General features: G+C 41.3%; 1 protein-coding gene across 1 annotated transcript in view; it reads left to right on the top strand.

Annotated features, from left to right (window-relative positions):
• Positions 1 to 21,552, top strand: part of LOC116824374 (gamma-aminobutyric acid receptor subunit rho-2) — a 59,337-nt gene that overhangs the window by 18,612 nt on the left and 19,173 nt on the right. The window contains exon 2 of the mRNA XM_032779592.1: positions 2,685 to 2,791. Coding sequence (XP_032635483.1) covers positions 2,685 to 2,791 — 107 coding nt within the window. The remainder of the gene's footprint in view (positions 1 to 2,684; positions 2,792 to 21,552) is intronic.

The raw sequence follows: 21,552 nt of genomic DNA, 5'->3' as shown, positions 1-21,552 counted from the left end.
TACATTGTTGTTATGCTTTGAGCTCACAAAAAAATCCAAATTTATGTCTTGCCATAATACATAGTCATAAAAATATTTTCATTCATTTCTGGTAGTTTAAAATGATCATTTTTAAATGTTGATGGTGTCACTGTATATCCCTGTTTCTTCGGTAATAGCACCACTTGACAGCTCCACATCATACCTCATCTTAAAATAGACATAATAAGATTTCAAATGATGTATGATGTGCATGTATGTAGAGAGGAGTACATTAAATTAACCAAATTAACGCTGTCTGCCGCTTGCCTAAAACAAGTTTCCATGTGCCACTGTGCTACCCACTTTGTTTGGTTGTCCTGAAGTTCCTCACCAAATTCTTTAATCATGAGTAACTTAATAATTTCAAGTCAACTACAAATTTTGCCACCTCTCTGTTCACCTTTTCTACAAGTAATTAATAAAGGTGTTGGACAACACTGTTGGACAACAGATCTTGGGCCACCCTATTGCTGACCTTTCATCACGGTAAAAATCCACCATTTATTCCTACTTTGTTTCTGCCTCTTAGCTAGTTTCCAATCCATAACAGTATTTTACACCTCACCCCATGATTACTTAATTTCCTCAATACACCCCTTTGGTGACAGACTTTATCAAAGGCTTTTTGAAAACCCAAATCAATTTTATTAGCTGTTCTCTTTAATTTGCTATTTTGTTGACTTAAATAACTTTAACATATTAGAGAGATGCATCCTTTTCTTTTACAGAAGCCATGCTTGGTTGGCTCTATCATATCATGTTCATCTCACTGTTTAATAGTTCTGTTTATAATTATTATTTCAACTAATATACCTCCAATGAAGTAAGGCTTATAATTCCCTAGATCAGCCCTACAGCCTTTTTCAAAATGGGTACAACACTTGGTACCCTCTAGTAGCATAGCTGATTTTAATAAGAGGGCAACTCAGTTAACACCCATGGAGTTGCGCACATCTGTAACTGAGCACAGACTATTGGCCAGTGTTTCCACCTGTTCATCATCATGCCCTGATTAACTTTATATGCGAACAGATAACACCAGTATTTAACACACATGCTGAGAAACACTTCTACCCATAGACCTGATCCTTACTGATTTCAGTGAATTATTCATGTGTTTATTTTTAAGGTCTGTTTTTGTTGGAAATTCTCATCCTCATTTGGTGTCTTTTTTTCTTGCATTCACTATTGTCAACATAGATTTCTAATTCCTCCATTCAAGTTCTGCCTCTACCAGCTAATGACCCCCCAAACAAATGGATTTAGCTGTCCTGCCTCACCCCTTTTATTTTCTTAGTAACTCTCTGATAATTAATTGCAGCAGTATTTAGATCTTATAAGATCTCACTTTCAGGGCAGAGGGGTTCAGAGATCTTAATTATTCTAATCCTTCTTCCTATATTGATGTGGAACTGTTGTGATTGCAGAATCGGATTTTCTCTTAGAGGTGCATGGGGCAGTTAGCTGACAGGACTATAATTGAATTCCCAGTGTATGCTGGTTGGTTAATTTTTTTAGCATTTTATTCAGGGGCTTGTTGCTATCTCCTTGCTGTGGTTCTAGTTTGTGGTATATTCCATTATATCTGAATGAAGAATGAATTCATTTTCTCATTTGCTATACAGGGCAATGAAGGACTAAGAATTAAGGTGGAGTTCAGACAGAGAGAGAACAATGCAATACCAATACCCTGGAGGGAATGGAGTGATTTTATTACTACTTGGTTATAAAGTACTAAGGTTTATGGGAAACAAGCTTCCCCCAATCCACACGCCCAGCTCCCATTGGTGCAGTGGACTGAGAGGATCATATGACAGTGCATAAATATAGTAAAAAAAAAGGTGAATCTACAATAATGTCACCTTGATACTGTATGAAGTGTTGTAGCCATGTCGGTTCCAGGATATTAGCAAGACAACGTAATATCTTCTACTGAACCAACTTGGTGAGAGAGACCAGCTTTTAAGTTACACAGAGCTCTTCTTCTTCAGGTCAGGTGTAGCTTGAAAGCTTGTCTCTTTTACCAACAGAAGTTGATCCATTAAAAGATAATATCTCACCCACTTTGATAGTGGGCAGACCTGTTTGAAGTCCAAGTCACATCAGTTTAGTTTTTAGATCAAACCCTATTTTTACTATAGTCAGCACAAAAGAAACAACGTAGCAGCAGAAAAGCAAGTGCTTCCTAGCCTACCTTGAGCATCCTCAGCAAAATTACCTGCTACACTCTCATTCTAGAATCCTTTTGACAGTAATGATATCTGAAGTAGAAAGAGCACAGCATGATTCTCAGAGACCATGCTGAAGTTGCAGGGCTGGCAGCTGAGAGAACCTTGTTAGACTTAGAAATGGACATTAAAAATATGGCTTTGGACTGTATGCATGGTAATTCCATGCTAGTAGCTGCAGCACGGCATCCCTGTCTCCTCCATGCTGCCTCCCGCACCACCATGCCCAGAAGTCGTGCTGCTCTCATGGTAATTCCGGCAGTGGGGAGCTGCTCAGACAAAACTACCATGCATATTGCTACTCCTTAACATCACATGGAAACCAGCAAGACAAAATAACTCTCATCCACTAAGATGTCATCTTTTTAGAGTCACTTTGGGTACAATGATTGCAGATCTGGAGTGACAGGCAGCCATATTGTTCATCTTTTACAGCCACATCTATAAGAAGAATCATGACATGACCAAAACTCGGAAAGGAAAAACAGATCAGCTTCTGAGAGTCAATGACCACGATTTCACCATGAGGCCAGCTTTTGGAGGTAGGAATATTGTTCTGTCTATTTTTCAGTTCATTTGTTATGGGAAAATATCTCTGAGCCAGATTGTTCTCTCCTACCTCTGTGTAAGGTGGGAAGAACCCCAATACCTTCAGTGGGTAATCCAAGGTAACTAGCAGACTTTGGCCTCCAGTACCTCAGGAGAACAGACAGACTCCTTTCTATAGCTAAGCTCTCCTTCCAAGTGCTTCCAAGAACATGGATCTGGACCTTTTCTTAAATGATATTTCATTCTGCTTGAGAGTTGTGTCTAGAAGGGAAGAACAGCTACAGTTATTAGCTGGATGTTTATTTCTAGTTGTGAAGAAGGCTAATGTTGAGCTTCTGAGTTGACATGATTAAATCATAAAATAATTAAGCAGATAAATCATCAGCCACTTCACTCTGCATGCTCAGAGAAGAACCAGAATAGTTCTATCAAGTTGTAAACCTGATTTTTCATAACCTTGTACAACAACATAGGAGGAGGAGGAACCAAGCCCACCAACACCTTTCCATCCTTTTCCCACCCATCAACCACAGGAATTTGCTTAGGAGCCACCCTCTTGATTCTAAAGGATGATCCCTGCTCACTACTCCAGGGTAGGTCATGGCAGCAGTGGCAATGTCAGCCCTGACATAATCCTCCCAGTAGCTGGCTGTAGCCCAGAAAAGCTATGTGAGAAAAAGAATAACAGGTGAGGGGAGAAGCTGCTGCAGAGGGCAGAGAGCTAGTTCCTGCCGCCACGTATCAGGAGCCAGCAGATCAAAGATGCCCCCTCAGTCTTCCTAACAGACAACTGGCTTCTGGAAAGCCTATCCTGTCCTCTTTCAAGTGGCTACCAGGCTAAGGTGACCACATGTCTGTAAAAACTAGGAGTGTTCTGGTATTTTGCCCTGCTCAGACTGAGTCCCTAGCCCTGTAAGTCAGCATCAGTCCTCTGCCTCCTTATGCCAGGTCCTTAAAGGAGGGAGGTCAAGAGGTAAAGGTTTTTAGCTATAGAAGTTCTTCTGTAACTGCTTCTGGAACAGCAATTTTTCCGGTTATCCGTTTTTCTCCTGCTTCCAAGGAGGAAGCAGTGGTGTAAAACACTGGCTGCATGCATGCAATGATGTATCCCCTCTGAAGATGGCTTTAGTGATTATAACAAGCCTATTACTTATCTATAGCTACAGGAGTGCTCCTTTAGCTCAAGCAGTAGAGGGCTGTGTTTTGGTGCTGAAAGATTTGGGTTGGATGCAGGGCCGGCTCTAGCCATTTCTCTGCCCCAAGCACGGCGGCACGGCTCCGGTGGACCTACCACAGGCATGCCTGCAGAAGCTCCATTGAGCCGCGGGACCAGCGGACCCTCCGCAGGCACGCCTGCGAGAGATCCACCGGAGCCGCCTGCCGCCCTCCCGGCAACCAGCAGAGCGCCTCCAGTAGGATGCCGCGCCAAACACGCGCTTGGTGCGCTGGGGCCTGGAGCCAGCCTTGGTTGGATGGAACCCCCTATTGATGAAAATGAAAGGGCAGAAGTAAAATGCGTACTGATAATTTAGGAGGAAGGGGCCAGGTGTTCCTTACACAACATGGCACATTATTACCAAAGGAAACAAGGGTAAAGAACTCGAGCACAGATGTGTATTTACCAAATGCTCACGTTAGACCACACAATCTAAAAGGCTGTGCTGCCTGTAATCTATATTCCTATCTTGCTATGACTGCAGTGGTTGGCAATCTTAGCCATATTATTCAGCATTATATTAAAATGTTATTTAAAAGTCCAAAAGAAAGTAGACAAAAATGCATTAAGTATGGTTGTAGTCCCAAAACAGAATGCAAAATGGCACTATAGGATCCATGTTTATCTCCCAGTGATTCCAGATCAAATTTACTCAGTTTACAAGTAATAGTTCAGGATACACTCAGCCAGCAAATCTATTGTGTAAGAAGATGCTGTACTGTAACTCGGTTCAGAACCCAAAATGAGTACAGAATGCAGCAGCCCATTGGTTAAGTGGAATATGTCACTGTGAGCACATGACCTGGACTTCTGGAACTGAATGGCTGCCTAGAGGTTTCCTAATGGAGTTGAAAGTGTTGATTTTGACCTAAAAAGCCCTACGTTTACATTGCCTGAGACCTGCCTGGTTGAGTGTTGCCAGCTCTCATGATTTTATTGTGAGTCTCATGACATTTGCTGTTTTACTTAAAGCCCCAACTTCTGGAATCATGTATTTACATGAGAATCTCTCCTTTCATGGGGAAAAAAGCAGTAAGCTTCTAGTCACTGTGGTAGCAAAGAAAAGCACATGATGCAAGTGCACCCTAAAGGCTCAGATACTGGAATGCAAATAAAAAAGAATTAAGCATCTTTTATTGTTAAAAAATCTTAGGATTTTCAAGCTAGCCTCATGATTTTTGAACACTTGAAGTAGACAGTACGGCAGTGGCTCACGCTCTCATGATACTGCTACAAGTGTGATGAAGAGTAGGGCTTGGCTTGGAATCTCCTTGTTTTATACGAGAGGGAGCAGCTGGTGGGGTATTCTCCTGAGACAGGCCCTCTACTTTGGGATCCATTCTCCTCACTTGGTCTGAAATAGCCTGAATCAAGTAATCTCCAGGGGATGTTCTTTCTGGTGGGACTGCTATGCATTTGGTGTGGAAGGTTCTTGGGGAGGCTGAAGGACAAGATTTTGTTGTGCTGAAGTTCTAGGTTTTATGGGACCTGCTGCTATTGTTCTATTGTGTTTTCTTCTGTCTTTTATTGTATTTTTAATATTTTATCTGTGTGTCCAGAGCCTGAGAGAGGTGTCTCTTTTTATGTTTCACACCCAAATAAATAAAGGCATGTTTACATTGTCATTCTTGTAACTTTAATACAGTGTATTTTAAATATTTTGCCCATTTTAACTGAGTATTTAAAAAAAATACAATCTTTAGGATCCTGCAAAATCCTAAAAACCTGAAGCAGTCTTTGCAAAATCAGTTACTTCAACCCAATGCTCATCAACTTAATGAGCAGACTATTGGAAGTTGCATTTGAAGACATTTCAGAAAATTGCACTTTCAGCTTCAGAGATGAGATTTTGAAAGCATCTTGGCGGGAGGTGGGGAATGGGTGGAGAGACCATGTTTCTGTAATTTCTGCTGAAAACAATGACATCTCACAAAGGCCTTCTTTGAACTAGCAAAATTGCCCAAGACTGACAATGATTGTCAGCAAATGAGTGCAGCTGAACAGGATTTAACTGTGTATGACTAAGAACTAACCTTGGAAACAGCTTAATTATATTAGACTATAGGCTATGTACACAAACCAAATGCAACCAGACAAGCTGGATCTTTTAGGTTCCTGTAATATCAAAAAAAATTTTTTGTGTATATTTCTAGTGCTAAAATAAATCATATAGAAAAAGATTAGGAAAAAAATAGAGTAAATTAACTGGATATATTTTGTATGTAATAAGTAACAAAGAGTCCTGTGACACCTTATAGACTAACAGATGTATTGGAGCATAAGCTTTCGTGGGTGAATACCCACTTCATCAGACGCATGACGTATTCACCCACGAAAGCTCATGCTCCAATACATCTGTTAGTCTATAAGGTGCCGCAGGACTCTTTGCTGCTTTTTACAGATCCAGACTAACATGCTACCCTTCTGATACTTTGTATGTAATGTTATACATAATAAAATCATAGGGCCTCATTCACCACAGCATTACTCCAACCGAGTTATACCAGTGTAAAACTGAAGTCAATGGGGCCTGATTCTCATATTATTTAAGGCCCTTTTGTACTGCTCAAGGAGTATAAAAGGGGCCTTAAAGATGGGTGTAACTGTAACCTGTGCCCACTGTAAGGCCCCTTTACACTTCCAGAGTGTTGTAAAGGAGCTTTAGTGTAAAAAGAATCAGGTAAAAAAGCAGAGTAACATACTGTGAATCAGGCCTGTAACTTTATGTTCCAAATGAAAATGACTGTCATCTCAGCCAAAATCCACAGGGAATTTCACAGGGGACCTAGGCAGTAGTATTAGATTGTAGTGAAATCATGTGTCATGTAGCATGTTTGTAAAACCTGAGAAAAATGAGCAAGAGTTATATGAGGAGAGACTCAGGAAGAATATTAGAAGGAAGGTGAAGTATCCAAGGGAAGTTGTCACTGTGAAGCACTAGAGCAGACGTTATGTAAACTGTGTTATTAACAGCCCAACTGTCATAGTTAAGTCTTGCCTGATGTCAACCCATTAGTGATAGCTATTGGGTAAAGTGATAGTGACAAAGATTGTTGCTTTACTAATGTTCTATGCAGCCTCCTCCCATCCTAAAATAGATTGCATTTGTTCTGACCCTTTTGGAGTTATCTCCATGCTAGTGACCTTGCTCAAGCCAGCAGATGTTCAGGTATTATTTACAAATATTAATATTTAAAGATTACGTAAATGTTTTAGTTGTGCTCTCTTCTTTAAACACCCATTTTAAGCATTTCATCTATGATGTTTCATATTTTACAGGGAGCCTGTGAATACGCAGCTTTAGTTGATAGTCAAAATAGCTGTACCTCCTTTGCTGAGAAACAACCTAATGCTTTATGTTATACTTATCCATATAGAATGTCAACTAGATCTTGCTGTACTTGTTGAATAATACTTTTATCAGCACCTAAGGACAGTTGGGTGAGTGAAGGCATAAATGGCTCACATAAGGTTAGTGTCAAAGGTTAGGGTAAAACTCACTTCTTCTGCAATGATAATCTAGCAATAAAATGGGAGAAAACACAAACAATCCCTCCTCTCTTCCCCCCAGTACAGTGATACTCAACCTACTGAATGTAGCCTGTGTCTGAACTTGATTGATTGTATCTGTTTTAGGGCTAAGCCCATGTGTGCTGAGCACCCACAGTTCTGTTTGTCTTTAATGCCTCTCGAGACCAAACCCATAGACTAAGAGCATATGTTGCCACAGCATTGTTAGTTCAAGGTATAACTTGAATGTTAATCCTAACCCAACTCCCATCTGCACACACAAATCTCTAGCTCGAGGTAACTGTGACTTTATCACTGAGCTAACTGATTTGTCTGGGGAGGGGCAGAGGCCGAAGTTCAAGCGCCACTGAAGCTCAAGTACTAGTGGGAAGTCAGCTTAAGTTTCTTGAGGCACAGACTATGGAAGGACGCTGTTTACCCAACAAAAAATAAATCGGAGTTTATGGGGTGTACAGAATCACCAAAGGCTGGTGTCATAAACAGATAGCTAAGGGTTAATGTTTCTTTTACCTATAAAGGGTTAACAAAGGGAACCAAACACCTGACAAGAGGACCAATCAGGAAACCGGATTTTTCAAAGCTTAAGGGAGGGAATTTGTGGGTGTTTCTTGGTCTTGGGTCTTTGTCTGTTCTGTGCTCTCTCAGCTATGAGAGGATCTATTTCCAGTCCTTCTAGGAAATCTTTCTGTTTCCCCAGTTGTAGTACAAAAGGTTAGCAAAAGTATAGTTCTTTTAATATTGTTTGCTGGTATTTGCCCATTCTGTGTAGCTGGCTGAATGGATATCTTATGTGTATTTTTGGCTAATCAAGTACTCTTTAAATTGTACTTGTTTTAGATTAAGGGGCTGTTTATCCCTTTCTTTTGTTATCATTTCTTATAAGTTGGAAAACCCTGTTATCTTTACCATCTAGATTACAGAGAGCTTGTTTATTTCTATATTCTTTATTCTTTATTTTCATTTGAAAAGATTTTGCTTTTTAAGACTGTTTGATTTTTTTTTTCAGTTCACACCACAGGAAATTGGTGTGGAGAAAGGAAAGAACAGAGGGGAGGGGAAACAATCCCTTCTCTGTGGTTTAGCTCTCTTTAGTGTCCAGGGGCGGGAAGAAGCAAGGGAAGAAGAGATAGCATCTTTTCTGTTTCTTGTCTTGGGCGTTGTCCCTCTTTGTGGAAGAGAGGAGGACATGCTTCTTGGTATTGGTTGATGTAAAGAGGGTTCATCAGTATGCTCAGGTTAGCCCAGAAGAGGAAATTTCTGGTGGGGAGGAGAGGTGGGGGGAAAGGTTTATTTCCCTTTGTTTAGGGCAAGATCAGGGGCTTCTGGGCTTGGGGTTCCCAGGAAGTTTTGGGGGGACCCGTTGTTACCAGTGCACTGAAATTCCTGAGTTGGTGGCAGGCCATATCGATTCTAAGCTCGGTATTAAAGCTTTAGACGGTTTCCAATGCCAGCTTTCTTCAGGTTATGAAACGCTAAGGTTCAAATCGAGGTAGGGAAAGCGTATGACAACCTGGTCGCGCTCAGCACACATCGGGATTATACTGTGGCACCTCCAGGCTTTTTTTTTCTTTCCTGCATTTTGACGCATTGCCCTGGAGTTGCACCTGTCCATTTGTTGTCTTTTAGTCTGTTGAGCGTCTTTTAGATTCAGGCCTCTGTCCCGTCTACCTACGTTGTACAGCACGTAGTCACTAAATAGCTCCCTAGCTCTTGGTGAGAAGCCTTTTAGCTAGGCCACAGTTAAAATAAATAATAAAAGTGTTTACATACTTTTCTCACTTCCTCTTCTGAACCGTGGATTGACTTTATTTGCATAAGCCACTATTTTGGGCCCTCAGGATATGAAAACTTTAACTTCAAACGCATTGAGAAAAAGATGTAATCAAGTCATATTGTTAGTCCACCCGTGGATTTGCGGTCCTCACAGTCCACTGACCTTGCTATCTCTCATTTTAACAACCTGAAAAGGCAGATGAAGAGAAGGGAGATTGCGAATATAAAAGGAACTGACCAGGAACTTTGAGCCTTTTGACTCTGTCTGTGGCAGAGTCGCGAAATTAAAGGGAAATGAACAAAATCATTCATCCTTTGGGCCTGGCAGAACAAGGCAGAATGGCACAAATAACTGACCTTCAGGGGACAAACTTCAATTGGCAGCTCCACTCCTTCCTACCTTTTCTTAGGCGTTCAGTAGGATTAATACCATCAAAAAAAAATTCATCCAGGAAAGCTTAATATCACATTAAGTACCCAAACACAAAACTCTTCTATATCAGAGAAAACTGGCCCTGAACCTTGATGTTGTCTTCTAAACTGCATCCCAGAGAGGGTGTTTTATACAACAAGATGTCCCAGGATGTGAGTTAGATCCATAGAAAAGGAGCTCGAGACTAATCTGAAAATGTCTTTCTGTCCTCCTGAGTTTTCCTTCCCAAGTGACAAACCAAGCTGTTATTGGCTTGCAGCTAGGCAGACCCGATATTTCAGTAACAATTGCTTGGATCACAGCCCAATGCTCTGGGAATAAGATATCTGAACTTTCCCTCGCTTCTTTCAGATTCACCTACAATGAGGTGCTCCATATTTTTTTACCTACTCTTCAATGAGTTCCATTCATTATTCAGGTTGCATACCACTTAGGCCATTTGTGATGAGGTTCCTATTTGAATCTGTATTTAGTAGTTGGACTCCATCGGGATAAGAAACTGAACCAAAAGCCCAGATCTGAACTTCCCCGAATTTTGGGTATGTTCAGACCCAGATAAGAACTTTGTGGTTCAGGCCCATTTTCGCTCTTAAAAAACCTGTGATACAAATGTCAAATGCTGTGTTCTGAGCTAGCCTACTATAAGTCTTGGTCTACTCCAAGGATAGCTCCAGCATGACACCTGGAAGTCTGCCTGGTTCCCATTCAGCAGTTACTGAAGTATGGGCCTCACTTTAAGCCTGTGAGTAGTCCCATTAAAGTCAGTGCTCCTGTGCTTTAAGTCAGGCATGTGCTTAAGTAGCGTCCTGTATCAGGGCCTGTATATTCAGCAGTCAGAGAAGATACAGTGGTGTGTTTTAAATCTGGTTCAGTTGCCATATACCACAGTCTTTAGCATAACACTAATCAGCTTGGAGATGAGGGATGCTGAAACACTAAATTGCAGTAAACATATGCAGATGCTGGAAGGTGAATCTCAGTAATTTTTACTGCTGTACATTAATGATTACTCTTGAATTGGAGCTGTGTGAAAACAATAAATACTTTTCATGAAAAAAATACAGTTTTAGTGAAGGCCATTTTGTGGCCCCAAAATTTCTCTTTAGGTAATGTTTTGTGTGTGTGTGAAATGTCAGTGTTCACATTGAAACCTGGTAAATTTTCACACATTTTGATGCAAAAGCTGATTTTTGTTTAAATTAATTACAAATTTTGAGCACTTCTCTCCCCCGGCCCAATGTGTAGGAAGCATTTCATAAAGCAGGACCAGCAGTGTGAAACTGAAATAAATGGAGGGAGTTAGTTTGGAGTTTTTAGAAACAGATTAATTAAATTGCCTCTTGGAGGCATCTTGCTTTCCCTGCTCTGTGAATAAATCCAAGGCTGGAGTCTGGGTTCTGAGACCGTTCCCACTCACAGGCCTCAGAGCCCAGGCTTGAGCCCAAGCCCAAACAGTTACAATGCAATTTTAGCTCTGCAGCCTGACCCCCACCAACACGAGTCAGCTGATCTAGGCCAGCAGCAGCCATGCTTCTATCATAGTGGAGCTGTGCCTTCAGTGCCTAACTGCCATTGATTTCCATCGGAGTTGGACACCTAAGCACTTCTGGGGTGCTCAGATATTACAGTAACGTGGACCATATCATACCTAACATAGATAGATCTGTTGGCTTATAGCTGGAGCTATAACAATTGACACCAGATGAGGGTCTTCTCCCAATCTCAGAATTCAGTCTCCAGGATTGTTAATCTGGCATCTTTCCAGAGCTCCAAAATTCAATCAACATTTTAAAAATGAAATGTAGGGAATTTAGCGCTCGTGAGCCAGGCACAGTACAGTGCTGTATACATTTCTCCACAGAGCTTTGCCAGCTGAAATTAATCTGGGGCTGCAGCTATTCGCACTATTACCATCCTGGATCTGGTTTAACAGCCACTGCATGTTGTCAGAACTGTGAAATGGTTTTGTGATGTACACAGTCTGGGATGAAATCAACGCTTGTTTTTCAATTCTGACCTAACTCAGAAGCTGAACCCAGATCTCTGAAGGTGCAAAGCAAGTGTCTATCAAGGAGAATCTCATGGTCTCTTACAAACCCTTGTGTTTCAGCAGAGTTGCAGCATTGAAAAAAATGAGCACGGCCATTGTTTCAGGGGTAGCGTCAAGAAAAATTGGTTTTAAGATGAATTAGAGGGCTATGAAAGTAGCACTAAGACACTCCAGGGCTTTTTAAGCAACCTGTTTATAAATGTTTCAATTGTTCAAAAAGCCCAGTGGCTCGCAGTGCATCATAAGCATGCTACAGCCAGACCCAAACAAAATCCTTAAACATAACAACACAAAGGAGCAGATATGCAAACTTAAAGCCCTGATTCTGCAATCACTTGTGCACATGCTAAACTTTAGTCACTTGAGTAGCCCTACGGATGTCAATGAGACTACGTGGTAAGTTTAGCACATTAAGTGTTTGCATGCTAAGACCCCAAGCCTCTCCTTAGGTCTCAAGTCTCAATCCTGCAAACACTTAAGCACATGAATAAATTTATTCACAGGAGCAGGCTCACATGAATTATTGCTCCCGTTTACTTCAGTGATAATCAGGGCCAGCTCCAAGGTTTTTGCTGCCCCAAGCAGCAAAAAAAAAAAAAAAAAAAAAAAAAGCCGTAATCAGCTCTATTGCCGTCGCTCCAGTCTTTGGCGGCAATTCGGCAGTTGGTCCTTCCCTCCGACAGGGAGTGAGGGACCCGCCGCCAAATTGCGGCCAAAGAGCCTGACGTGCCGCCCCTTCCCCTTGGCTGTCCCAAGCACCTGCTTGCTGGGGTGGTACCTGGAGCCGGCCCTGATGAGAATGAAAGGTGCCCAACATCTCTGAAAATCAGGGTACTTCCTGGTTGCTACTATTTGTATAGCAATAGTGCCCATGGACCCCAATTGGGCTCAGTGCCCAGTTGTGCTAAGAACATCTATGTCGACATGGTCCCAGATAAGTTAGGTGCCTGAATGTGGATTATGCACCCAAGTTTGAAAATTTTGTCCAGAGATATAGACATCTAGGGGCAGGTCTATACTACTGCTTAGGTCGATCTATCTTGCGTCGCTCAGGGATGTGAAAAAGGCACCCCCCCCAGTGACACAAGTTACAGTGACCTAAGCACTGTCCACACCTGTGCTATGTCAGCAGGAGACGCTCTCCTACCGACATAGCTTCTGCTTCTCTTGGAGATGGAGTAATTATGCTGATGGGAGAGCGCTGTCCCACCTGCATAGAGCATCTTCACCAGATGCGCTGCAGTGTTGCAGCCAATGTAGTGCTTCTTGTGTAGACCTGCCCTAGGTATGATGGTATTAAGCTACAAGTGTAGTTGATATGTCTGAATAATGTAGCGCTCTTGTATTCAGTGAAGATCACGTTATACAATAACAACAGAACAAGCCCTCTTCCTTCCTTGCATTACCACTGATCCCATTAGAGGGGGAGGGAGAGGTGGGAAAGAGGGCTCATCCTCGTCCAGCTCTGCACCTCCTCCAGCTCCCTTTCAATAGAGAGATTTTCTTTGTTTGCTCCTCATTAGTGGCAGTCGGTGGGGAATTTGGCTAAGCATCTGGAGCCCTGGTGGTTGAACAGTTCAGTTTGCAGAGAGACAGGATTAAAAATGTAGCAGTTTCCTAATGATCACAAGGATTAGTGAGACCAAAAATCTCTTGACATCTTTCTATGACTGATCAACAGCTGTTTAATTCAACAGTATGTTCTGTAGCCACACTGACCTTTAAGAATACCCAGGGTTAGTTGCAGTTTGAAGAGAGTATTTGTTGCTGGATTTCTGTTTTGCTTTAAATATTGTAAGTAATTAATATGCAATTCTTCGCCAAGTGTGAAAAAGTACGTTGATCTAAATTTTGAAGAGCCATAAGCAAAAATCCTACAGTCAGAAAGTCTTGAGGTGTTGCTATGTGTTAGTTGTGCCTTACAGCTTCATATGCAGAATTCTTGAATTTTTGGCACATGTAAACCAGCATAAAGAAAATTGGGATTTAGTTAAAATCAGCCTGTGGGAAGTTCATATGGCTTTAGGTATTGGAGTATCATCTACTATGGAAGGACTGTGAGAATTGGTTATTAAGTAACATAAATCTATGTGGGTAATTCAAGGCACACAGTTAATGTAACAATCAGAACTGATTTCCAAACTAGTGTATGGGCTTTGGCAGCTTTGCTGTGCAGTTTCTTAGACTCTCACTACTCTACTATAAATTGATGTGCATATCCATTTTGTTTGAGTTTTTTTCAAGCCCTGAAATAGGGAAGAAATAACGGCAAAGAACTGGACAAGAATATGACATATACTTTTTGCATATTATGTTGCCACGATAATCAGAAATATACTGATTCTGAGATCAGGCAGGGAAATGGGTAGATTCAGCCAAAGGAAGTGGCTCTAGATTGTTGCACACTTGTCAACACTCTGGAATTTAGTGAGAAGAGTTGAGCGGTATCATGTGCTTGTTCATAACACAGAGACCAGAGGATTGAGTGTTGTAAGCCAACGATCGCTAACGTAATTGCCTGAATAAACAATCCCCTCTGCTGAAGAAATCAGTGGGTTTTGCAGGATGTTTGTTTTAATTTTCCTGTTAATGAGATCTCTTTATATAGAGAGCTTTTAATCAAGAAATGCAATGGATTGTTTTTCTAGCTCTGCCTCAGACTTTCTGTGGTCTTGGACAAATCATCTAAACTCTCTGTGCATTGGTTTCCCAGTTTATAAACATGGTGATAATGTGTTCAGACTAATCAAAGAAATGTTTGCCTGGCATGCGTGTATACATAGGTAATAAAATTTCATAGTATTGTACAGTGAGACTTCATTTTCCAGAGCACAAATATCATGTAATTTTTACTCATACAATCGCTGTAGCGTATCGATTTACATAGTGATGTGGAGAGACAGGGCATTTAAATGAAAATTACAAAGTATATGCAAAATAAATGTGTGGATGGCACCACAGTCTTGCCTGTCACTTAAGCTTGTAACCTGGGCATGGTGTTTGACTCAGCCTGGATGCAAGGATCTAGAGACATGTCTGTGTCTAAATCTTGCTGATTCTTTCTGCATAACATATCTAAGATATGGCCTTTCTCGTCCATCTACACAGCTAAAACTATCGTCCAGCGTGGTGTATCTCGCGTTTCAATTACTGCAACATCCTTCTCTCTGGCCTTGACAAACACAGTCTCGCCCCTCTTGAGTTCATTCAGAATCCTGCTGCAAAAATAATGTCCTAGCCCACCACTTTGACCATATCAACCCCACCCCACTGAATCCCTCCACTGGCTCCCCCTTCTCTGTCACATCAGACATAAACTACTTGCCTTCACTTTCAAGGCCCCTTATGGCCTATTCCCAATCTGCCTATCATCTCTTATTTGTTACTGAGGTGGCGACTCCAACCTCCAATCAGCCCACAATGCCTTCTTCCATCACTCACTTGTTACATTTTCAGAAAGCACCTTCATGCTTTCTCCCAAGCTCCATTCATGTTTGGGAGGAGCTCCCCATAAACATCTACAAAGCTACCTCCTTATCCTCCTTCAAATCCCACCCTTAAAACTCTCCTTGGCCACGATGCCTACAAAACACTTGACAAAGGTTAGGCCACTGGTGTGCTGAGAACACCACCTGTCTTGGTGAAGAGTAATGTCTCATTGTTTCCTGGTGCTCTCCCATCTGACTGTCTGTATCCATCTGTTGTCTTTTGTTTTATACTTAGATTGTAAACTCTTTTGGGGCAGGGACTATCCTTTGCTCTGTGTTTGTACAGTGCTTAGCACAATGGGATCTGGGCCCATGATAAGGGCTTCTAGGGGCTATAATAATACAATTAACTAATAATAATTCCTGTTTCTCTCTCATAAATTGGAGTGCAGGCTATATGAGAATTCATACCCATTTGATTAATTTCACTAGTTCCCTGGTGCTAAATCAAACTAACCACGCCATCTGCATTTCTGTACTATTCTTCACCTCTTTGCTACTCCATCTCCAGCTTCCCCTTATCTGTATCTTCACTCCCCTTATGCATCACCTCATTTCACTCACTCCATATGCTTGTGCTCTCCTGCAGGCTCCCATCTTCTTCATCTTCTCATAACCTCAGCTCCGCATACGTGCTGAAGAGAGGGAAAAGAAGAAAAACAATAATAATTGCCATTGACTTCGGTAGGAATCTGCCTGCAAAAAGCAGAGTAAACATTTCTACTTAAGTCAATAGAAGTAATTGAAGTCAATTTTACTCAGACTTTCCCTCAGTAATATTTGAGATAAGGACCTCAGGATTTGGGCTTGCAGGTTTAATTATTTTTCTTCTTCTCTCTCTCTATCACATTCACCCTTTTATCGTTACCTCAGGATCTTGCTCTTACTTAACTGTGGGGGCGGGAGGAAGCAAAAAGAGTCATCAGTGTAAGAATATGATAAAACCAGTCTCAGTCCTCCCCTCCTCCTGACTCCCGAATGTGTCCGTCTTTAAACTGAGCACCCAGAGAGGAGATGTCTTTATTTTGGGTTTTGTAATGTTCAAACACATGACAGATTGAACCGTTAGGGGTTGCCCTTGCACTATGATAACCGCCATTTATCTCAGTGCAAAATGGAGCCCTGGATGCACAAAAGTGAAAAAGATGATACAACATTAGAGTGCAGCACTATCATTTCATTTTCAAGGGAAGGGGATAAATGTGAATTTATGTTCCCCTTCCTCTCAGCTGCTGTTCCTTTTTTTTTTCTTTTCTTGTATTCTGTGTTCAGGCACACCTGGGAACTGCAGCAGTAAACAGACTTTGGATGTGATTTGATTAAATCATCATAGCTTTGTATGCAGAGTATAGAATCTACTGTGAGGATGCATTTAGTAACAATAAATAATAAGTGCTTTCCACAGCAAAAGCCAGATTGCACCTTTGCCCTAAGGACAATCTAGTGCTGCTGTTGGCCCTAGAAATTTCAAAGGGTTTGGGGACATGGTCCTGCCCCCTTCCACAGTAGCCAGCAAAGCTGAGCATGTGGGAGTTGGACCTAGGGACAGTTGTCGACATGCCTGCTCTGTGTCCCCGGAGTCTTTCTGGCTGAGTTGTCTACAATGCCTCCAGGGAATCCTGCTGCTGTGCACGATCCCAGTGAAGGAAGCAGCTTTGCCACAATATAACCCCGAATATACAAAGACTTTGAGGGATGGATGTATCAACAGCCAAATATATTTGCATGATCATAAAATAACTTGATCTTTGAGATATTTAATTTGTCACTCCACTGCTGTCTGGATTAAGGCTTTCTGAAAGTCAGACATCAACAGTTTAATATGTTATAATCCCCCCTTCTGCTATGTCATCTAATGTAATATTATTGTGCCTGCTTCTGTGTCAGGTCTAAATCCCTATGGCACTTACTTATTCTGCTCACATAAGGTTCAGCATAAAGCTGTGTATAAGAAAATGAATTAATTTAAGAGACTTCCTTACTGTCATACTCAGAGCAGCGATCTTTTCTAACAAACAGGCTGGAGAGACATATCACAGGGTTGACTAAATGAATATTGTTATAGTGAATGCATGCTGTCTATCCAATGACATCAAGGGAATTAATAAAAAGACTATTATTATTCGTTCATACCATGGCCCACAGTATAGCATCCTTACATGTTTGCGCAAAGAAGAGATATTAATGAACGTTAATGTTATATAATGGCTAATACCACAATTGTGTTTCTACCCCACTGATCTTACTGCAAGTCAAAAATGACCTTGTTATAAATAGAAATAAGATGTTGTTAACTACCTGAAGGTCTACCTTACTAAAGATATCTGGAATTAACTGAGAAGGAACATTCCTTTAAAATGTTATAAAGATGTTATCTGTCTTAATATTCAACATTTTTTGATAGTAACATGGCTAATAATTTTGGGTCACTTGACAAGTCTAAATAATCACAGAGTTGAATAAGTGTGGATGTGTCCAAGGTTTAACCCAGTATAAACAACTTCAAATGGGAAATCAACATATTAAAATGCCACATATATGATACAAATTAATTGACTGATTTCACCTTACTAGACTCCACAGCTAGTCAATTGAAGAGGCTGAATAAACAGTAAAATACTAAAACCTGCTGATTTATACAGTACTTGCACTTAAAAAAAATGAAGTCTCCATTACAGTTTACCAAAAATAGAACTTTATAAAATTTCACTATGGCAGTATATGAGAAGTGAGTTGATGGTTAACAAGGCTGACCAGTTTCTAGTGGACACACGTTCCTATTGCATGTAGTGAACTATTAATTTAACAGCCTTAAGCAGTCAGCAGCAGGACCTCAAAGAGTGTGAAGGAAACCAAAGGAAAATATATGACAAGAAGTAGAGCTTAAAAAAGGAAAACAGGGAAAATAGATCTGAAAAGAAAATGGTGTGATTGTGCCACATTTGCTCCCACTAATGAATTCCTTCCCAGCCCACAGTAAACATAGTGGTTGGTGTGTGGGCAAATGCTGCAGTAGGATCAGCAGCAGCTGTAGGGATCTTCTTAGCTGGCATGCACTTATTTGATTTGCTACTCCCCATTTAGTCCTGTTTTTTCAGCGGTGAACAATGCTCACACTAATTAAACAGGTAGAGTTCTTAAACAATTTCTCAAGCCTTGTCTACATTAGGAAAATTCATTTTTCAGCCCCATCAGTGGTAGCAACAATGGAAATATTACCTGCCACTCACTTATTCTACAGCTTCCACTGTTGCTACCATCAGTGGACCTACACTGGGGCAGAAAATCATGTACAGGTTTTCCCAGTGTATGTGCACTCATAGTGTGAACAACTCCACTCTCACTTTAGATTTTGTGGACTGCCTCACCTCCCGTTCACCTTTACATCCCAGTAGCCACTAAAGAAATCTCTCAGTTGGGAAAGTAATATTAAGAAATAATTTTATGTGTTCCTATCTGTCTTCAATAAAATGCAGCAGCTGGAAACAAGATAGCCAGCTCTGCATGGGCCACCAAGTATCTACAACCACAGCTTGGGAGTAACTGATCTAGAGAACAGTCTATTCACTAATCTTCTCACGCCTGTCTTTTTTTAAAGTCTAATGTAGGCAGATTTATAATCTGGGAAGTTTTTCCCATTTGTTTTCAAAGGAAATGACCCGTTGTGCTAGACAGGGATTTGTCAGCTATTAAAGTTATGCTCCATCTATGTGCATTTTGAATTCTGGGGTGATTCTGAAACAAAAATAAATGCTTGAGTTGCACAGTCACTGTCTCTGTTTCCAATATAGGGATGGATTCTCCTTCACATATGCAGAGATTTCATCAAAGGTATTTTCTTCTTAACTAAGAGGCAGATGAACTTGCCTAAGCAGTGCTGCCACTACAGCTGTGCAGGAACTGGAATTTCCCTCCCAATGAAAATTTCTCATTCAGAAAAAAAAAGAAATTAATTACAAATCAGAGTCAAAACCCAGATCTGCAAAATTTCCCATGGGAGGGACATTTTCAAAAAGTTTCATGTTGGAAGAACCAAAACAGAATTTTAAAAGTTTCCTGTCCCCCCTTCCCAGGCTTCCTGGCTCTGTGACAGCTTGTCAGATGAGCTAGGGAGACTGGGAGCTTGGAAACTGGGGCTCACAGGGCTTCTTGACTCCTCATCACCGTACTTTCACTGAACTGGGCTTGTGTAGTTGCTTAATTCCAATGACATTAGGCACTTACATTGTTTCTATTCATTTGTATGTACATTAAACCTTCAAGCATGAATAAAATCTGCGCCATGCCCTTCCACCTTTAATGACTCCCTCTTCATAAAACCTAAATCCTCCCTTGCCCCATCACCAGGGCCCATAAGACAACAAAAGTAGGTGGTGATAAGTAACAGTCACCATGGATTTGTCAAGACCAAATGGTGTCAAACTAACCTGACAGCTTTCTTTGACAGGTTAACAAGCCTTGTGGGGTGGGGGAATTGGTTTAGTAAGGCTTTTGATACTATCTTGCATGACCTTCTCGTAAACAAACTATGTAAATACAACCTAGATGCAAACATCATTCTGGGATGTATTAGCAGGAGTGTTATAGGCAAGAGACGAGAAACAATTCTTCTGCTTTATTCCACCCAGATTAGGCCTCAACTGGAGTATTGTGTCCAGTTCTGGGTGCCACATTTCAGGAAAGATGTGGACAAATTGGAGAAAGTCCAGCGAGGAAAACAAAAATGATTAAAGGTCTAGAAAACATGACTATGAGGAAAGATTGAAAAAATTGGATGTGTTTGGTCTGGAGAGGAGAAGACTCCAGGGGGACGTGATAATTTTCAAGTACAAAAAGGACTATTACAAGGAGGAGGGAGAAAAATTGTTCTCGTTTACCTCTGAGGACAGGACAAAAAGCAATGGGCTTAAATTGCAGCAAGGGTGGTTTAGGTTGGACATTAGGAAAAACTTCCTAACTGTCAGGGTAGTTAAACACTGGAATAAGTTACCTAGGGAGGCTGTGGAATCTCCATCATTGGAGATATTTAAGAGCAGTTTAGACAAACGCCTGTCAGGAATGGTCTAGATAATACGTAGTCCTGCCATGAGTGCAGGGGACTGGACTAGATGACCTCTCGACATCTCTTCCAGTTCTATGATTCTATGAAAACCAGTATAGTTGCAAGCTGGGATTCTGTGGGGAGCTTGTGCAGTGTATTCCTCAACGCATGCAGCTGCCATATGTAGGGGCACCTCTATGGTGTCATGAAATGTGTTTGAAGAAGGCAAGTTGTGGAGAGGGGGAGTGAATGGCATGTATGGCAAGTGGATCCACAACTACATGGATCTGTCTGCAACCCCTCAGCATAGTATGCAGGACCAAAGTACCTTCTGCTTTAATGGGCCCACTCAAATGCTTAGAGGTAAGCACATGTTGAAGTATGTTGCTGGTTGTGGTCAGACTGCTCAGAACCTTTCTGGATCAAGCCCAAAACACATACTTGAAATTCCACCTCAAGTGTTTTTGTCCCAAGGTGGAATCCTTATTAGCACATTCAGTGACTCAGTCAGGCTAATATTTCTCAGACTGTTGCTATACTTCTCCAGATCAGCACGGCTACTGAAAAACTGCACGAATACTGCAGGCTGCAGCAATATAAATGGAACAGATGAGCTATGTTACTTGCAGTGCTCCTTTAAACCTGCCCTTGCACTGTATTGTACCACAGTGGGATATGTCAAAGAACTGGCGACATCAGTGCAGGTGGCCCAGTTGTGGTAATCGGCCTAGATTCATGCCCTGCTGATACTGTGCTGACTTATCCTACTGAAGCACCTGCTGCTGTGTGTGAACTCCCCTTTTCTACAACAGAAATGGATATAATGTTTTATCCAATCCCTGCCCCCAAACAGATGTTGGAGGCCGTGTGCCACAGCAGAAATGGCAGTAGGGTAGATGATACCTTGTAAGCTAGAAGCCCTATTGGAATCTCAGAATGGAGGTTTTCTAGCTGTCTTGGTAAATGTATATTATTTAAAGTGCTTGCTATTTGAATTAGTTTTCATGATGATGTCATTATATTATTATTTAATATTGATATAAAAGTAGCACTTACAGATCAGGCTCAGGGCCCCCATTGAGCTAGATGCTATACAAACACGGAGGTGTCACGGTCCTTGCCTGGAACAGCTTACAAGATATTGCTTTGTAACAACATCTAATTCTTTAAAGCACAACTAAAACAACTGCATGATAGCGATTTCAAATTAGAGACAGGTGAG

Source organism: Chelonoidis abingdonii, chromosome 3, assembly GCF_003597395.2.
Source record: "Chelonoidis abingdonii isolate Lonesome George chromosome 3, CheloAbing_2.0, whole genome shotgun sequence".
Taxonomy (NCBI): Eukaryota; Metazoa; Chordata; order Testudines; family Testudinidae; genus Chelonoidis; species Chelonoidis abingdonii.
Note: the sequence above shows the minus strand (reverse complement) of the source record. Positions and strands in the feature narration are given on the sequence as shown.